This window comes from Mastacembelus armatus, chromosome 18 (assembly GCF_900324485.2).
Source record: "Mastacembelus armatus chromosome 18, fMasArm1.2, whole genome shotgun sequence".
NCBI classification, from domain to species: domain Eukaryota; kingdom Metazoa; phylum Chordata; class Actinopteri; order Synbranchiformes; family Mastacembelidae; genus Mastacembelus; species Mastacembelus armatus.
Genome location: NC_046650.1, coordinates 16,576,239 through 16,592,186, shown reverse-complemented (window position 1 = coordinate 16,592,186; position 15,948 = coordinate 16,576,239). Strand labels below are relative to the sequence as shown.

Genomic DNA, 15,948 nt, shown 5'->3' with positions numbered 1-15,948 from the left:
TGTCCAACAGGGACACACAAGGACACTGTTCAACTGGACTGAACCAACTTACCTGTGACGTTGAGGAGACATTTGTCAGAACCTGCATCATCATCTGTCTCCACATCACACCAGTACAGACCAGAGTCCTCAGTCCTGAGTCTGGACACATGAAGTCTGACTCGTCCTTCTCTGAGGACGTCTTTGTCAAACTGGACTCGTCCTGAAAACTGTTTGTCCTGAGACTCTGGGACCTCAACACCCTCATGTAGATGAAACAGGACTGGGTCTTTGTCCTCAGTTAACAGTTGACAGAAGATGTAAACTGGCTGATGAGCACTGGAATATTAGAATAGTATTTATTTAATTTCTATTTATTTGAAATACATATAAACAGCACTGAATGGTATGTTTAATACTTTGTGTATTTATATAATTTGTAATATACGCTTGATTTAGCAAATACATACAGTAAATGTCCTTCACCTTAAAACTTACTTTAACGTTAACATTAGATGGAGCTTTGGTGATACTTTACCTGAGGATGTAAAAATCATCACATTACGTGATGGTGATGCTGCCCTCTACTGTCCAACACTTGAGGTTTTCCTTTCACTGCTCTTCATCATAAACCTGTTACCTTGACCTGATAAAGCTATAAACAATGATTTCACTGGAATATTAATAAGTACAAAATGATAGATAACAAATAATTCCTTTTATGTAAAATGAATGCAATTTGTATGTTATCAGCAACAAAATAAAAATTAAAGGTAGTATAAAATACTGATGCTTCTGGATGTCCCACTGAAAAATGCTTATTAGAATGAAATCATACAGCTACTACTACAATTACCTCTTCAGGTACTACTCCTAACGGTAATATAAATAACAACTTCATGTACTTCGTGAAAAAACATTTTTGGACATTTTTTTTCCACCTTGTGGTGAAATGCGTGAATGACAGTCTCTCGTCTGTCTTTGGTAGCTCCTACAAATGCCCCCATCATTTACTGTAACAGTTTAAGACATAAAAACATTTGATTTTAGTTGTCAAGTGGACCAGAAACATGGATTTTTGGGCCTAGAAAAAGGTGAGGGCCCGACAAAACCCTTGCTAAAAATCCAGAACCATGCCAGAGGGAAAAGGCCAGTAAGGGAAGAGGAATCACAACAGGCACATCCAACAATCAAGGAACTTATAAGTAAAACCACCTGCATGTCTCCAAGCTGGAAAACCAACTAAAGAAGGTCCAAGGTCTAATCTTGTGTCTGACAATGATCTAATATTAGGCTGCATTTACAGCAGTTCTCGTCAAGGCTGGGAAATAACTGGTAAGTGTAGGCATCAAGGCATGTTGACTGAATCTGGCTGCAACCATAAACAACTGGTTATCAACTGTTATCGAATGGTTATCAAATAGTTATCAACTGGTTATCGACTAGTTATAGACTGGTTATCAACTGGTTATCAACTGGTTATCATTCAAGATTCAAGAGGTTTATTGTCATATGCACAGTGAAAACACAACAATTTAGACCATACAATGAAATTCTTACTACTCTTTACAAAAAGAATTAAAAAAATAAAGATAAAAATAAAAAAAAGAGACAGTATATACAGATTAAAACTTAAATAAGCTGCTCAGTGTCAGTGGGGGGTAATGGGGTGTGAGGTAGTGGTGTTAAGTGTTGTTCAGGAGTCTACACTCCTGTAGCGTATCCCAGATGGGAGCAGGATGTGGGTGTGAATTGTCCCTGATGATGTTATGGGCCCTCCTGGTGACCCTGGTATTGTAAATGTCTTGGAGTGACACAGATGAACTGTGCAGTTCTTATGACACTCTGGTCAGCTTTCCTGTCCTGAACAGTGACTCTTCCGTGCCACACTGTAATTGAGCTGGTGATCACACTTTCAACTGTACATCTGTAGACGTTGCTGAGGATCTAAGTTGACAAATTTCCTCAGCCTTCTTAAGAAGTACAGTCCAACAGGCGATATTTAAGTTCGTGATGAACTTTACCAATGTCCAGAAGTTCTTCCCTGTTGTATCTTACTGTCACATGCATGACTTGCTCGTTTAAGGTGCGTTTTTTCACAAGGTTTCAGTGACTGGTCATGCACTTGAATCTGTTCTTGAAGTAGAAGTTTTCATTGCGAATATATGCGTCATCACTAGTGGACGAGTACCTAAATTCCTCGTAGGCCTTTTGTGAATCAGTTTTAGTCCAGGGTAGTTTGATCTTTGATGCGTGGCTTACAATGACATCGCTGCAGGAGCCAATGTGGAGGGAGCCCAGAGCGTCTATGAAGAACTCTGCAGTGTCAAAACAACATTTACTTTTGCACATTTCTTTCCTGCTTTTCTGCTGCATTTGTTTCTCAGTCTTTAGAACTTTAGAACAGTGTCTGTTTAGAGGAACCAGATATTAGAAACTACGATGTGAATATATTGACAGCAGACGAATAAACTCACCCAGATGAGCTGCTCGTGCTAGGCGGGGGTTAAAGCCCACCTGCTGCACCTTGTCTGTTCGACCCATGAAGAAGTTGATCACTGCATCAGCGACCACGCAGTTGGGAAATCCCTTGATGAAATGATGGTAGCCATTTCTCATATGCAAACAGTCACCGTCCTCCCCCCCTTCTTCCACTGAGATGGTGTGACGATATGTTGCAGTGTAACCTGTGACCTCTCTCACTGCACCACCAACCTGAAGTCATAAAGTCAGTAAAAACACCACTGAATCTGTTGAAGTGCACCAGAATCAAGACACATAAACAAGACACATACGTTGAAACGCCAAGACTGGGCCAAGAAATATCTGGAGACTGATTTTACAAAGGTTTTATGGACTGATGAGATGAGAGCGACTCCCGATGGACCAGATGGCTGGATCAGCAACGGGCATAGAGCTCCACTCCGACTCAGACGCCAGCAAGGTGGAGGTGGGATACTGGTATGGCCTGGACTTGTTAAAGATGAGCTTGTTGGACCTTCTCGGGCGGTAGATGGACTCTAACTGAACTCCCAAACCTACTGTCAGTTTCTAGAAGAAACTGTCTTCAAACAGTGGTACAGGAAAAAGTCTGCATCTTTCAAGAAGACCATGATTTTTATGCAGGACAATGCTCCATCCCATGCATCGAAGTACTCCACTGCGTGGCTGCCTTAAAGATGACTTGGGCTCCTTCCTCTGGCTCCACTGATCTTTAGACAAGAGCTAATCTGTGCAGAGTTCACAAAGTTTAAGATCTCACCATGTCCAGAGTGGTCTTTTCCAGGATGTCTACCATCTTCTCCAGCTTAGTGTTTGCAGTGAAGATGAAGTCGTCATCCACCCAGAGCACATACTTGGTGGTCACCTGAGATACTGCCAGGTTTCTTCCTGCAAACCAGCCCTGCGTATAATAGAAGGTGGTCAAAACACGTCGAGTGTGATGTTTAAGAATCCAAATGCTGTCGCTTTCCAGAGACACGCATGTTTACCTTTCCAAAGGGCATGATGTAGTGTTCAATGTGAGGCCCCTTCACCGGCTCAGGGTGTTCACTGTCATCTGCTACCACGATGGTGACAGTGGGATAATATTGCCTGATGCTGTCGATGAGATCTCTGAGTTTATCGTAGCGTAGAAAGGTCTTGGTGGCAATGGTGACCAGAGCACTGATATTGTACTCTGAGTGGAAACAAAGACACATGACAACCAAAAATATTCCACTGTGACTTTCAAACACTTGTCATCAGGTAAACCCAGTAAGGGTCCGATGGCTGACAGACCTTTTTGGTATCCGGAGTTATACAGTCTTGGGACGGTTCCATGCTCAACTCTGATGGTGAAAAATGACTGGTGACCTTCGGTTGCAAACTCAACTGCAGAGCAAAACAACAACAGGTCTAAATCTGGATTTTCAAGGAAGACAGTCAAAAACTTAATTTAGGTTTGTTGTTGCTGCAGATCGTCACATCCAGAGTTGAGTTCCTACATGAGGATCTTACCTGTGTCTGCTGTCTTGGGATGGAAAACTGTGTTTGTGTAGGTGACAAACTGCAGCTGCCTGTTCAGAGCAGAGAGACGAGGACTTGACAGTATAATGTGCTTCTCTCCTTCTCCTTTGACAGAGACTCTGTCCACAGTAGCAGCTACATCAAAAGTCCCCAGTGTCGCTTTCAAATGCACCTGTTAGAACATTTGCATGGTTCAGGGGACAAAGAGAACCAGAAATTTAGCAGCTAGAGAATGGTACCAGAGCACAATGAGAACTCCACAAAGAACAAATTACCGTGTGGTTTGATCTCGTTTCTTCTTTGAGACCCAAACCTGTGGAAAGACAGACAGTATCACTGGAGAACCTGGGACCTGAACAGCAAATGCAGCTCCACCAGCAGCTGAGCACAGAACGTTTATCTGTTTCTTTGACATCACGTGTTTTGTCCAGTTAAATAAATAAATGTTACCAGGAATGATGATTGTTTTGAGGGGTCGCACCACAACCCCCTGGGTAGGATACTGAAGTGGACTGTTGGCCTCGGCTACAATAAGCAGATCTGCAGAACTGTAGGACCTTTGGAAACAGAACACAGTGAACAGAAACATGCCTGTGCATTAAACGCCTTAATATTGATAAACAACAAGTAGCCCACACTGCAATTTCATGTGGTTCTAGTTCTCAGTCATGCTCAGGTTGTACTGACAAAACCTGTTTGGCCGACTCTGGATCTCTCACACACAGTGTGGAGTACAAATAAACCCCCCAAGCAATTTAATGACCATGTGTGCAGACAAACAGAGCTAAAGGATGTAGAACAGTAATGAGAGCAAAGGATGTGTCAGTGTGCAGCCAGGAAGTGAGTGAGGTCTTTTAAAAGACCACATTGACCTGAAATACTCCGATTGTGGTCAAGTGGAAAGCTTGTCACCTGATATATACACATGTATGTAAATATAGTCATTTCCTCACACAGACTCAGTCACACTGGGAGATGAATGATTAAACAAAGGTGTGTTCACTGACACTGAGGTGAGGACACACCACCTGAACCTTACCGTCTCTGGAAGCTGCTGTACTCCTGAGCTCTGTGGCGCTTTACATCATCAGGGTCAGGATGGGACCCTAAGAAGGCCAGATCAAGGTTGTGGGCCCACACTCGTGGGAAGAGAAGGTTGGAGAACGGCAGGCGAAAGGCCTCTTTATCAGCCACACATACACATGTATTCTGAGCCAGACGCCTGCGTCAGAAACAAGAGTACAGCGACTTAAAGACACAAAAGAGAATTCATGGGATATTTTTGTCCTGAGTTATACACACCATGCCACGTCCTGCTTTATGTGGTAAGGAATGTCATGGGAGTCACTGATGGTTTTTTGAACCTTCCCCTCCAGGACCTTCTCCAGTGGACTCCTGTGTCTTGGCCATAAGTCAACTTCTGAGCGCGACCCAGCTCTCCAAGTGTTAAACACGACCAGCAGAAGTACAGCAACGCCGCCCCAAACCAGACGCTTCTTAAGGGAGTTACACATCTAGAATGGAGGTGAACAGAAATGTCAACATTATGTACTTACTGTGGTTTGGTAAGCCAGACCTATTCATTATGTTGAAATTCATGAAATTATATGTGCTCTGCTACACTGAGTCATTTTATTTTACAGATCCATCAATGAAAATTAGGTCAAAATGTTGAAGTAAAACTATGTTTGACTAAGGAAATAATGCAGTGCATCTGAATCCCACAGGTTAACATCTAAATCAACCAGTATCCTGCAGAAACAAATGAATAGCTGTCAACAGGGTAATCCAGTAATAGAGTGTGGCAGTTCTGGTGTCCTGCTGTAGATTAATGTGTGTTTATGAACAGTTTTATGTTTTTTATTATTAGTCCCAACAAACTGCTTGAAAACATCCAAGTACCCACTAAAATACAAACTATATAAACCGCATTCAGAAAGTCTTCAGACCCCCCTTCACTGTTTTCAGTTTTATGTTGCAACCTGATACTACAATTGTTTAAATGCATTTATTTGTCATTAATCTACACTCGGTGCCACATGATGACTAAATAAAAACTGAAATATCACATTTCAATGAGTATTCAGCCCAAGGTGTAAACTGACTAATTATTTCGATGCAGGTGCCTGCAGGTCTGAAATGTTGGAGGCAGCTCAAACTGCATTGCTAAGATATTTGGCCTGCGGTTCTTAACCTCGGTGGTTTGGTCCTGGAGGAGGACGAAGACAGAGGATCAACAAGTATCTCTGTGTGTTTTACTGCTGATAAACAGAGACAGGCCTCTGTATTGGACTGATAACAGCAGCAGCAGTTGGTCTGTGCTTGTATGGGCCGCATAGGTTAATTAATATTTGTGAATGTTTTCCATCCATCTGTCACGTCAGTGAACAACTTCATCATCTGACAGACTCCAGGTTGTTCAGCAGTGAAGCTGCTCACTTGTAATTCTCAGTAACAGGTCACTTCAATCACCTCTGACAACAAAAACACTAAATGTTAAAAAGTTATCTTGGATCATTTAGTGATTCAAGCTGCTAAATGAAAGTGTTTTCTCAATAAAATATCCACATATTTATTTTGGAATGATGTTCTGGATATTTATTTATTCATATTGTAAGAGAGAAAAGTTATTTGTTTATTCATATAGATGTGAAATAAGTTATTGTTTGGATAAAGTGATTGTTAAATAGTTGTACTTAAATAATTTAGCACTTCATATAAATATTGAAAACAACGCCGATGTCATTTGTTTCATGTAAGAATAGAGCGCTACAGTTTTTTGACCGTGTGACATTTCCAGTTAGTTTTTGTTATTAAACGTGCAAGAAAGCAAAGTACTGGACTTTTGGATGTGATTCGAGTTCAATACACGCTCACACAAGAAGCAGCAACAGAAATCTGAAATAGGATAAGCACAGGTGGTAAAAGTACTCACATTCTATACTGAAGTAGAAGTACGTATCTTGAGTGAAAAAAGACTGAAAGTAGAAGTACTGACTCAAGTAATAAAGTACATGGTCTGAAATGTACTTAAGTGACACAGTCAAATGTTTTTCCCCTCAGTGATAAACAACAGGTGAGAGTGTGGACGGTTGTTTCCTCCAATCAGCATGGAGCTAAAGTGATGATACTCCTACTGCACATGCTCAGTCGGCTCCTTCTATGTGGGACGTATCGGCCACATACCATCCTTCTTTCTGGGAGAACTGAAGTTCATGGTAAAGTCATTTTTTCATGCTCAGAGTTTTTCTCATACTGTTGAAACTGTTGTTGTGAAGCTTTGTTCATTCATATGATTGAAATCAGGGTTTTCTTAGCTTCTAATAGGCAAAGCTAACAAGTGTCAGAGCTATTGTGTGTAGCTAACATAGCAGCTTTCATCATGGCTGTCAGAGTAACTGCAGCATGTTGTTACAACTGTCCCTCGTCACCCTGATGTTAAAGCTTGTCATATTAATAGAATCCAATAGTCATTTTATGGATTAATAAAGATCCTTTTTTAAGTCAGTCCTCTCAGATTAGGCCACAATGTGTCTACATGTTGTCTTTGTTTGTGCAACAAGAGAGGACACACACAACAGACAGGGCTGTCCCTCTGTCTGTTCTGACATTAGCAGCAAGGATGAAGGATGAAGGCAGGACAGTGAAGGTCTGTGGCAAAGGACTTTGGGATTTGCAGGAAGAGGGACACCTGTGACCCCTGTGCAGTCAGTGCACTGGGGAATATGATCCCACCCCACTTTGTGTTCCCTCAGGTCCATTTCAAAGACCACTTTATTCATGATGGCTCATCTGGGTGGATGCTGGAGGAGGACTTTATCGTGTTCCTGAAACACTTCCAACACCACACTAAGTCCTCAGTGGACGCTAAAGTCCTGCTTATACTGGGCTGGGCCACTCATCCCATCTGTCTAAATTTGACACAAAACAGGACATTCTTCTGTTAACTACTTCCTGCAGGTTCAAGAAACAAAACAACATATTCACCATGATTCATTCTTGGAGCCGACATCATCGGTCAGTTCTTTAAATCCACCCATGGGTGGGAATGTCCAGCTTTTCCAAATCTGCTGCACCACTTCCTGGGTGCCTTTCTTCCTCCATGTGTCACTGCAGGTTTTCTCTCCATCATAACCTGAACACTCCCTGGATTTAACTCTCTAGTTAGTTACGTCTTTTACGTCGTGAGGTTGAAACAGGAAGGAGCCTGTTTGATAATGTGAGGAGGAGAAAGTCATTCCTCATTCAAGGGCCAATAAAACAACAATTTTTTATTTATCGAAAGCTGAAATAATTTTAGTTTTCATCGTCATCACTTAATTTTTATTTAGTTAACGTCTCGTTTTCGTCAGTGAAAACTTGTCGTTTAACGAAAATTATAACGAAAATACTTCGTAAATGAGAAATGAGCTCCTCTGTCTTCGTCCTCCTCCAGGACCAAACCACCGAGGTTAAGAACCGCGGGGCTCCGTCTACTTTCAGTCACTACATCATTATCTCCCAGGATATATTCTAGTCCCAGACTGATTAGAGAATTACTCATTAACCATTTAGTAACTCACTCGTTCCTCAGTAACTACACAACAACAACAACCACAACGTCCTGCATCAGACGGAAAACATCACCTTGGATGGGTTTCTCATAGTCTCAGAGACCAAAACAAACAAGATCCAACACCGTCGGACTGGACTCACCTGGTTTATTCTGTCAGTCTTCAGCACCGGGTTTGAGACAGAGACCGGGTGTTGATGAGTAAAACAGCAAGCGCCTGAAATAAACCGCAGCTCCACATCCGCTCCGTATATGAGTGTGTGAGAGTTTTCAGTGTGAACAACTGTTTTTGTTTTCTTCCCACGTGACTGTTTGTTCTTGGCTCTGTACTCTTTATTTTTCACTCAGAGATTTTTCCAAGCGCATCTTGATCCAACTTCACACATGTGATGCAGATTTGAAGCCTTTCTGCTGCAGAGTTGCCTCAATACATGATGTCAATGAAGGAGAATGGACACAAACATGTTTCTTACCTTCAAGAACAGCGTTTTCCTCGGCAGCAGACTGGATCAGGTCTCAGCTCAGACCACGTTAAAGTCTCTCTGAGTCCGATAAAGTCTCTCTGGGTCAGGACCAGGGGAGAGTCAGGCTGCAAAGCTCATCAACGCTCATTGGTGTATTTATATGAAGAAAACGGGAGGGAGGAGATGTGACCAATAAGAAGCGGATCCGACTGTGAGTCAGCCAGTGCGTAGTGACTGGTGCAGCCCACTCACACCATTTATTTATTTTATTTTATTTTTTACATGGAAACAAGGCGGAGTTGACGAGTAAGAAGCGAATCCCACATTCAGTGCGCAATGATGGATGGAAATCAATGCTTCCTGTTTGGAGACAAATCAAGTCAGTGGCTGACAAAGAGCCACTTGTTTTTGCAGCCCTGTACCCAGAAATGGTCTCAGTGCTTTGATGTTTTCCTGCTGAGAGGAAAATTCTTGGAGCCACCAAAAACAGAGGTTTTCCATCCTGCTGCACATTGAGGTTTAAACTGTGCAGGTCTCAGACTTGTTTGCTGATCTTCTTCCCCCTGCAGCTTCCTGCACAGGCTGCCAGCAAACGTAGAAACCTGTGAAAGTCCGACTGTTTGCTGCTGGACTGGTACTTTGTGTTTAACGTCTGGTCTCACTGTGTTAACAGAACCTGTTTTCTGTCTCTGCAGCAGCCAGTGTTCAACCCACATATGAGCCATCAAAGCCAGAAACCCGGGAAAGGCCTGGACTCTACCCTGGTTTAGGTTTGTTTACAGTGGTGTCTTTAGCACTTACAGTCCGTTACTGCAAAGTTTCTATATGATCCATCAGAATTTTGTGCCGGTAGCACTGTTCAACTGGTGAATTTGAAATATTTCCCTACAGCTTTGGTTTTCTACAGTACTTGAGCGTTTTTGTTACTGCAGCTGATGACTAGTACATTTGTACTAGTTGAATGTCCATAGACAGTATGTCAGGGTCAGGACTATGTACTTTGAGTACTATGTACTCATTGGGATGAACTGACTCACCAGGAAGTTTTCTTTTTGAAAAGCTGCTGTGAACAGGCCTCAGTGACACAGTCCCACCCGGTTTTGGTCGTGGTGCTGCCTCTTACCTCATGCAAACTGACCGGCTGAACTTTGACCTTAGAAATAACAAGGTGCACAAACTGGAGTTTCATTTCATAAAGATCATGTTACCTGGGCCTTGCTCACCTTAGCTGTCCTGGCACGTTAGCTTTATTAAACACTGGCCAAAGAACGGTTGCATTATGGGAAATGTAGGATCCACAGTCTTTGAGCTTTGCCTGTCTTAGGACTAAAATATCAGCATAGCTCAAGCTGCTGACTTGTTGGTGAGTTCAGTTTTATCTTTGTTTATAACACAAAGCTGATCATTGCCAACTTTGATGTGGCTGCACTGCAAAGTGGGACAGGCTTGGAGGGCGCTGAGGTCACAGGGTCGTGCTGTGATTGGCTGATTGGCATTTATATTTTTATGTTTATGTCTTGTTCTGTTTCCTTCCTCACTTTACATAAAGCACTTTGAATTGTATTTGCACTAAATGTGTTGTAGAAATAAAGTTGATGTTATACACATCACAGATGGAGACAATCATAGGTGTGGAAGTGTTTTTCCTTTATTCTGTCGACATAAATTATTACAGCACTGATGAGTGATGCCTTTCACTGAACTGGTTTTCTTTTGCCCGGAGAGCCTTGTCAGCCATCAAGTGGCGTAACATGTGTATTACTCTATGATTTACATGAATTCTACAGGTGACTTATTCCCTGTATAAGTGGCACAGTGCATAACACAACAGTAACAGCTCCTCACACTTTCTGATCTGTAACTACAGGATCAGGTTCCACACCTGCTCAGGTGCTACAACAGAGGAAAGAGCCTGCAGCAGCTGTGACGCTGAGATCCACAGAGTTGGATCAGTCCACAGTCCAACCTGCACAGCACCAGCTGCTGCTGGACTGATTCCCATCACAGTGTGAAAGAGCCCAGACAAACAGATGATGGTAAAAATATAAATAGAGACAAATACGAGAAGACACTTGTTGCCTCATGAGACGAAAACCTTTTTGTCTCAAAGAAGAAGAGGGGACGAGAGAAGACCCTTTGGATCTCTGATGAAGTGATGGAAGAGCAGAGAGACATTTGAATCCCAGGTGGAGAGGCCATCAGAGACTCCAAAGAAGAGTCCTCCTAAGAGAGATTCTCCTGAACAACCAGCAACCAACCAGGACCAGCCTAAAGGGAGACCCGAGAATCCCTCGAACATCACTGATTTTGATTTCACCAGCTGCATGTCTCCTACCCCAGGACAGGGAAAGGTAGAGGATGAAGAGGAGCAGCACTGGGGAACAGGTAGGAAGAGGGTTTGATAGAGAGATAATTCTGAAATATTGATTTAAACCATGTCAAAGTAAGATGAAGTGTTAAAGAGCTAATCTGAATCAGTAGGAAGAGAAATGATCTCATAGTAACTGTGTTATGGTTTTATTGTGCCTGATTTCATAACATATATGTGATTAATTCTAATCATCTCAGTATGAAATCAGTGTATTAATGGATTCAAGTAAGTTCTATGTGCAGGTCAGTCTAGAAGCTGGAGGCCTGAGTGAACTGATGGCTGGGAGAGAAAAGGAAGTCTCTGAATGAAAATAGGATTAAAATTGGGAAATAAAAATGATGACAGAGCTCAGTGACTCAGAGCTCCTTCACTGATCACACTGCCTGACATCAGACAGAGCATATAAACACTATATTTGCTGCTTGGTACTGACTTTTAGTTGCTGGAGGAAACTCTGTCAGTTTGCATCAAGACTTTTGCCTCAGCCAAGACCAACAGGAGACATCCAGGATCCTTACTGGGACAGGCTGCCGTTGGGCAGTCCGGCCTCAGGCCTGGAGGAAAGACCCCAACACAAGGCAGAAAGTTCCTATGACTCAACAGACAAAGATAGAAACGAGGAGAGAAACCGCAGAAACATGTCAGTGAAACCAACAGGAGGAAGTTGCTGCTGTGGATTTCAAAAATACCAAATGTGTCTAATGTCAGTTTGAGCTGCACAAACACAGTTTTGTGTTTGAGCTCAGACACACCTTCCTGTTCTTTGGTCCTGCAGGAAGAAGAGTTCTCCTCACTGTGGAACCATCACACAGCAGATGTCTGCTCATCCTTTCATCCCTCTGGAAGCTCTTCTCAAGAACAGGTTTTCTGAGGAACCAAACGACTCGAGGACCCTCCTCCTCCTCCGTCAGTTTGTCAGTTCGTCAGCATCAGAGGAAGCAGCTGAGCAACAGGTGGAGCAGATGTGGGCGACAGCAGCTGTTCTCATGGCTGCACCAACATCTGTGCTGTTTGTGGCTTCCCTCACATCTTCATGGATCCTGGTTTCAGCCTCTGCAGGTAAAGCTTTGTGTGACTGTTGCTGTTGACTCCCTCTGTTCATGGACTTTGTTCTGCTGATGAGAACCTGTTGTTACTGTCACTGTTGGAGCTGCCTGGACTTTCCTGCAGCTCTTCTGCTGCAGCTGCTGGATGGATCTGTAGCTGCTCTTCATGTTGCAGGACCCGGGAACACGGAGATGTGGACTCACTGTGGGTTCTGCCCGTCGACCCGTCGGTGCAGCGTCTCGTCCTTTAGTGTGTCCATGCAGCTGCAGCAGGTTCACTGTGGTTTGTCTGGGATCAGTCTCTGACATGTGCAGGGTTTTTCAGAGAACATTATAAAAGCAGCACAAACTAAACTCCACTGTTGTTACTGATAATAATGTACTAGTAGTACACTTTGAAGTACACTGTTTCAAGACTTCTTGGGACTAAACCAGTCCAGTATTACTTTATAAAAGTACAGTCAAAGTATACTTTAGATGTAAAGTACACAAATAGTTCATATGTAAGTTCATGTTGTACTGCAACCGTACTGTGTATTGAACTTATTGGTACTAGTCCACCTTTTAGTTTAGGAAAGTATACTTTGAAGAATACTACAAATATATTTTATGTATGTAGTAAACTTGCAGTACCCTACTAGTTTTTAGTATTTCACACTCTACCTATAGTGCAGCAGCTCTGGCCTTGACAGGAAACTGTGACACCTTCACACCTTGAACAGCTTCCTGTTAGCAGGACCATGAAAACCCAGTGACTATTTGTGTAGATCTGAACAGAAACTGAAGAACAAAGGGCAGGACAAGTATCACAGCAGCAGCAGGTCCACTCAGGCTGCAGCTACAAATCACTGGACATTATTGTTTTCCACCCATGTACTTTTTACTCTGAACTACTACAAAACAGCAAGAATACTTCATTATACTGTGGAGCTGGAGTATATCTTGGAAATTTAAGTATAAGTATTGACCAAATACACTTAGATATTTCTGTAAACGTCTGTGCACCAGACCTGATCTGGATCCAAAAGAAATCTTTTTGTACTGGGACAGGAGGTCTGACCCAGACATCCAGCATCCATCTTTTAAGGAGCGGGTAGAGCTGAAGGACTCACAGATGAAATCTGATGTGACGTTTAATGACACCTACTGCTTTGGGACGTCACAGAGATTTAATGTCAGAGAAAAGGACTTAGATTCTACATTTAGACCAACTGGGAAAACCATCACCTAAACCTCCATTAAATCTTATTTATCACTGGTTTCTAACGTCTCTGCTCCATGTTTTCCCTCTTTACTGCAGACATGATGATCATCACAGCTGAACCTGGAGACACTGTCACTCTGCCATGTCAAGCTCCCAGGAGCTCAGAGATCTTAATTTTACAGTGGACCAGACCTGATCTGCATCCAGAATATGTGTTTGTGCACCACCTGTGGTCTGACCCAGACACCCAGCATCCATCTTTTAAGGAGCGGGTGGAGCTGAAGGACTCACAGATGAAGGATGGAGACGTGTCTGTGACTCTGAAGGATGTGACGTTAAATGACACTGGGACATATGAGTGTCGTGTTATTCAGACACCCGGAGGAATCTGGATGAGTACCCTCCACCTGAATGTTGCTGAGGCAGGTGAGTTTCTAAGTCGCCACATTACATTTGTGCACGTTGCCTGTTGAGACATCAGGGTTCACAGTCTGCACAGAGAAACTTCCCACTGGCAGCAGGTGGATGTGAACGCAGCCTTTCAGGGTTAGAGCTAACATTAATAAAATCCAATGATGCTACACTGATTCAGACATGACCTGACCAGGTGTCTTTGTTGTTCCTGTCACAGCTGCAGTCTCTTTGCTCAGAATCATCCTCTTCATCGTGGTCAGTTCCCTGTTCATCATCTCCACCTTCCTCCTGGTGTCTGTGCATCGACGGAGGCCTGCAGGTAACACTCTGAGTCACCTCCTAATGTCAGGCTTAATGCTAACAGCAGCATGCTAACATTAGCTAGTTAGCAGCACACACAGCTGGGGCTGATGGGAAAGTCTTCAGGTGTGCAGGTCATAGACCAAAATGTGAGTTTCTCCAGGTGCCTTTAAATGATTCACACATGATTATCACAATCATCAACCAACTCTGCAGGGAGGAAGACGCCTGTTTCCATGACGACGCCCCCGTCCAACGAGGACGACGGGGGATTGGACGAGCAGCTTGATGACGTCACCACCGAGCATCATTTCTGAGAGAAAGTGTATAACTGCAGATGTTTGTCTGTATAACTGCAGATGTTTGTGTGTATAACTGCAGATGTTTGTGTGTATAACTGCAGATGTTTGTGTGTGTAACTGCAGATGTTTGTGTGTGTAACTGCAGATGTTTGTGTGTGTAACTGCAGATGTTTGTGTGTGTAACTGCAGATGTTTGTGTGTGTAACTGCAGATGTTTGTGTGTGTAACTGCAGATGTTTGTGTGTATAACTGCAGATGTTTGTGTGTGTAACTGCAGATGTTTGTGTGTATAACTGCAGATGTTTGTGTGTATAACTGCAGATGTTTCTATGTGTGTGTGTGTGTGTGTTTGGCTGATTTCTGTGCTTTGGATTCAGTATTTTGGGACATGTGCTCAGAGCGTCTGGCTCCAAATCCTCTGCTCCTGTAGAGAATCTACAGTAAAGTTATAGAAAAAATATAAATACATTGGCATAAAAAAGAAAGTGATGAAGAAAAAGAAGAGAACCTGCATATTAATTAGAAAAACAACTGTCAATGAAAATTTCTTCACAGTATAAATGTGCAAGTAGCAATAAAGTGACAACTTCAAAGTGTTTAAAGTGACTAGTGTTTAAAATTGGCCATGAGTGTCAGTGTGAGTTCACTTTACTCAGTTCCCCCTCCTCAGGAGTCACTTCCAGTGTTGTCCATTCAAATCTAGTGACAGCACCGAAAACAAAGTGTGTTATTGCACTTCAGTCCAGCAGGGGGCAGCACAGGACACACTGTCCCAGCTGATGCTGCTCAGTCACTGAGCCCATGGAGTCAGACATGAACCAAAGTTGAGCAGAAAACACCCATATCAGGCCCAGACAAGGACATACAAGGACATGGGGTGTCCAGCTGTGACCAGGCCCGGAAACACATCTGGCTCTACAGCAACTTCTCCCTCTCTGAGTCCTGATTGTGTGTTGCTGTTTTCTTGTGTTGCCACTTGATGGCGCCGTGGCCTTGATGGACTGTTGGTCCTGATTTCATCAGTAAAGTCCAAAAGGAAGGAGCAGCTGGTGAGGAAGGACTGAAGCAGCTGTGAGAGTCCCGGAGAGTCCAGGGAGTGATGGGGGGAAACTTTCTGAAACAATCCCAGTGAAGCTGCTGCGTCCAAGTGTTTGATCCAGGTCAAATGGTGCCACCTGCTGGTCAACTCTTGGTGCTGTATCTCTGTGGATGGATTTAAAGTGAACCTGCTAGAGCTCATAGAAAAGCAGCACAGAGACAGAAGAGGCAGCAGGAAATGGCCAAAGGGCCTGTTGAGATGAGACCAGA

The 15,948-nt window shown here is 43.1% G+C and overlaps 1 protein-coding gene across 1 annotated transcript; it reads right to left on the bottom strand.

The window, feature by feature from the left end:
- Window positions 1-1,613: 1,613 nt before the first annotated feature.
- LOC113139479 (beta-1,4 N-acetylgalactosaminyltransferase 1-like) lies at window positions 1,614-8,872 on the bottom strand. The gene is made up of 12 exons (XM_026322758.1): window positions 8,683-8,872; window positions 5,290-5,501; window positions 5,027-5,209; window positions 4,438-4,544; window positions 4,263-4,300; window positions 3,979-4,159; window positions 3,760-3,852; window positions 3,471-3,658; window positions 3,242-3,382; window positions 2,457-2,694; window positions 2,084-2,297; window positions 1,614-2,051 (listed from the first exon to the last, which is right to left on the bottom strand). The coding sequence occupies exons 2-11, from the start codon at window positions 5,499-5,501 to the stop codon at window positions 2,086-2,088; spliced, it is 1,593 nt and encodes a 530-aa protein (XP_026178543.1). The 5' UTR covers window positions 8,683-8,872; the 3' UTR covers window positions 1,614-2,051; window positions 2,084-2,085.
- Between the last annotated feature and the right edge of the window lie 7,076 nt (window positions 8,873-15,948).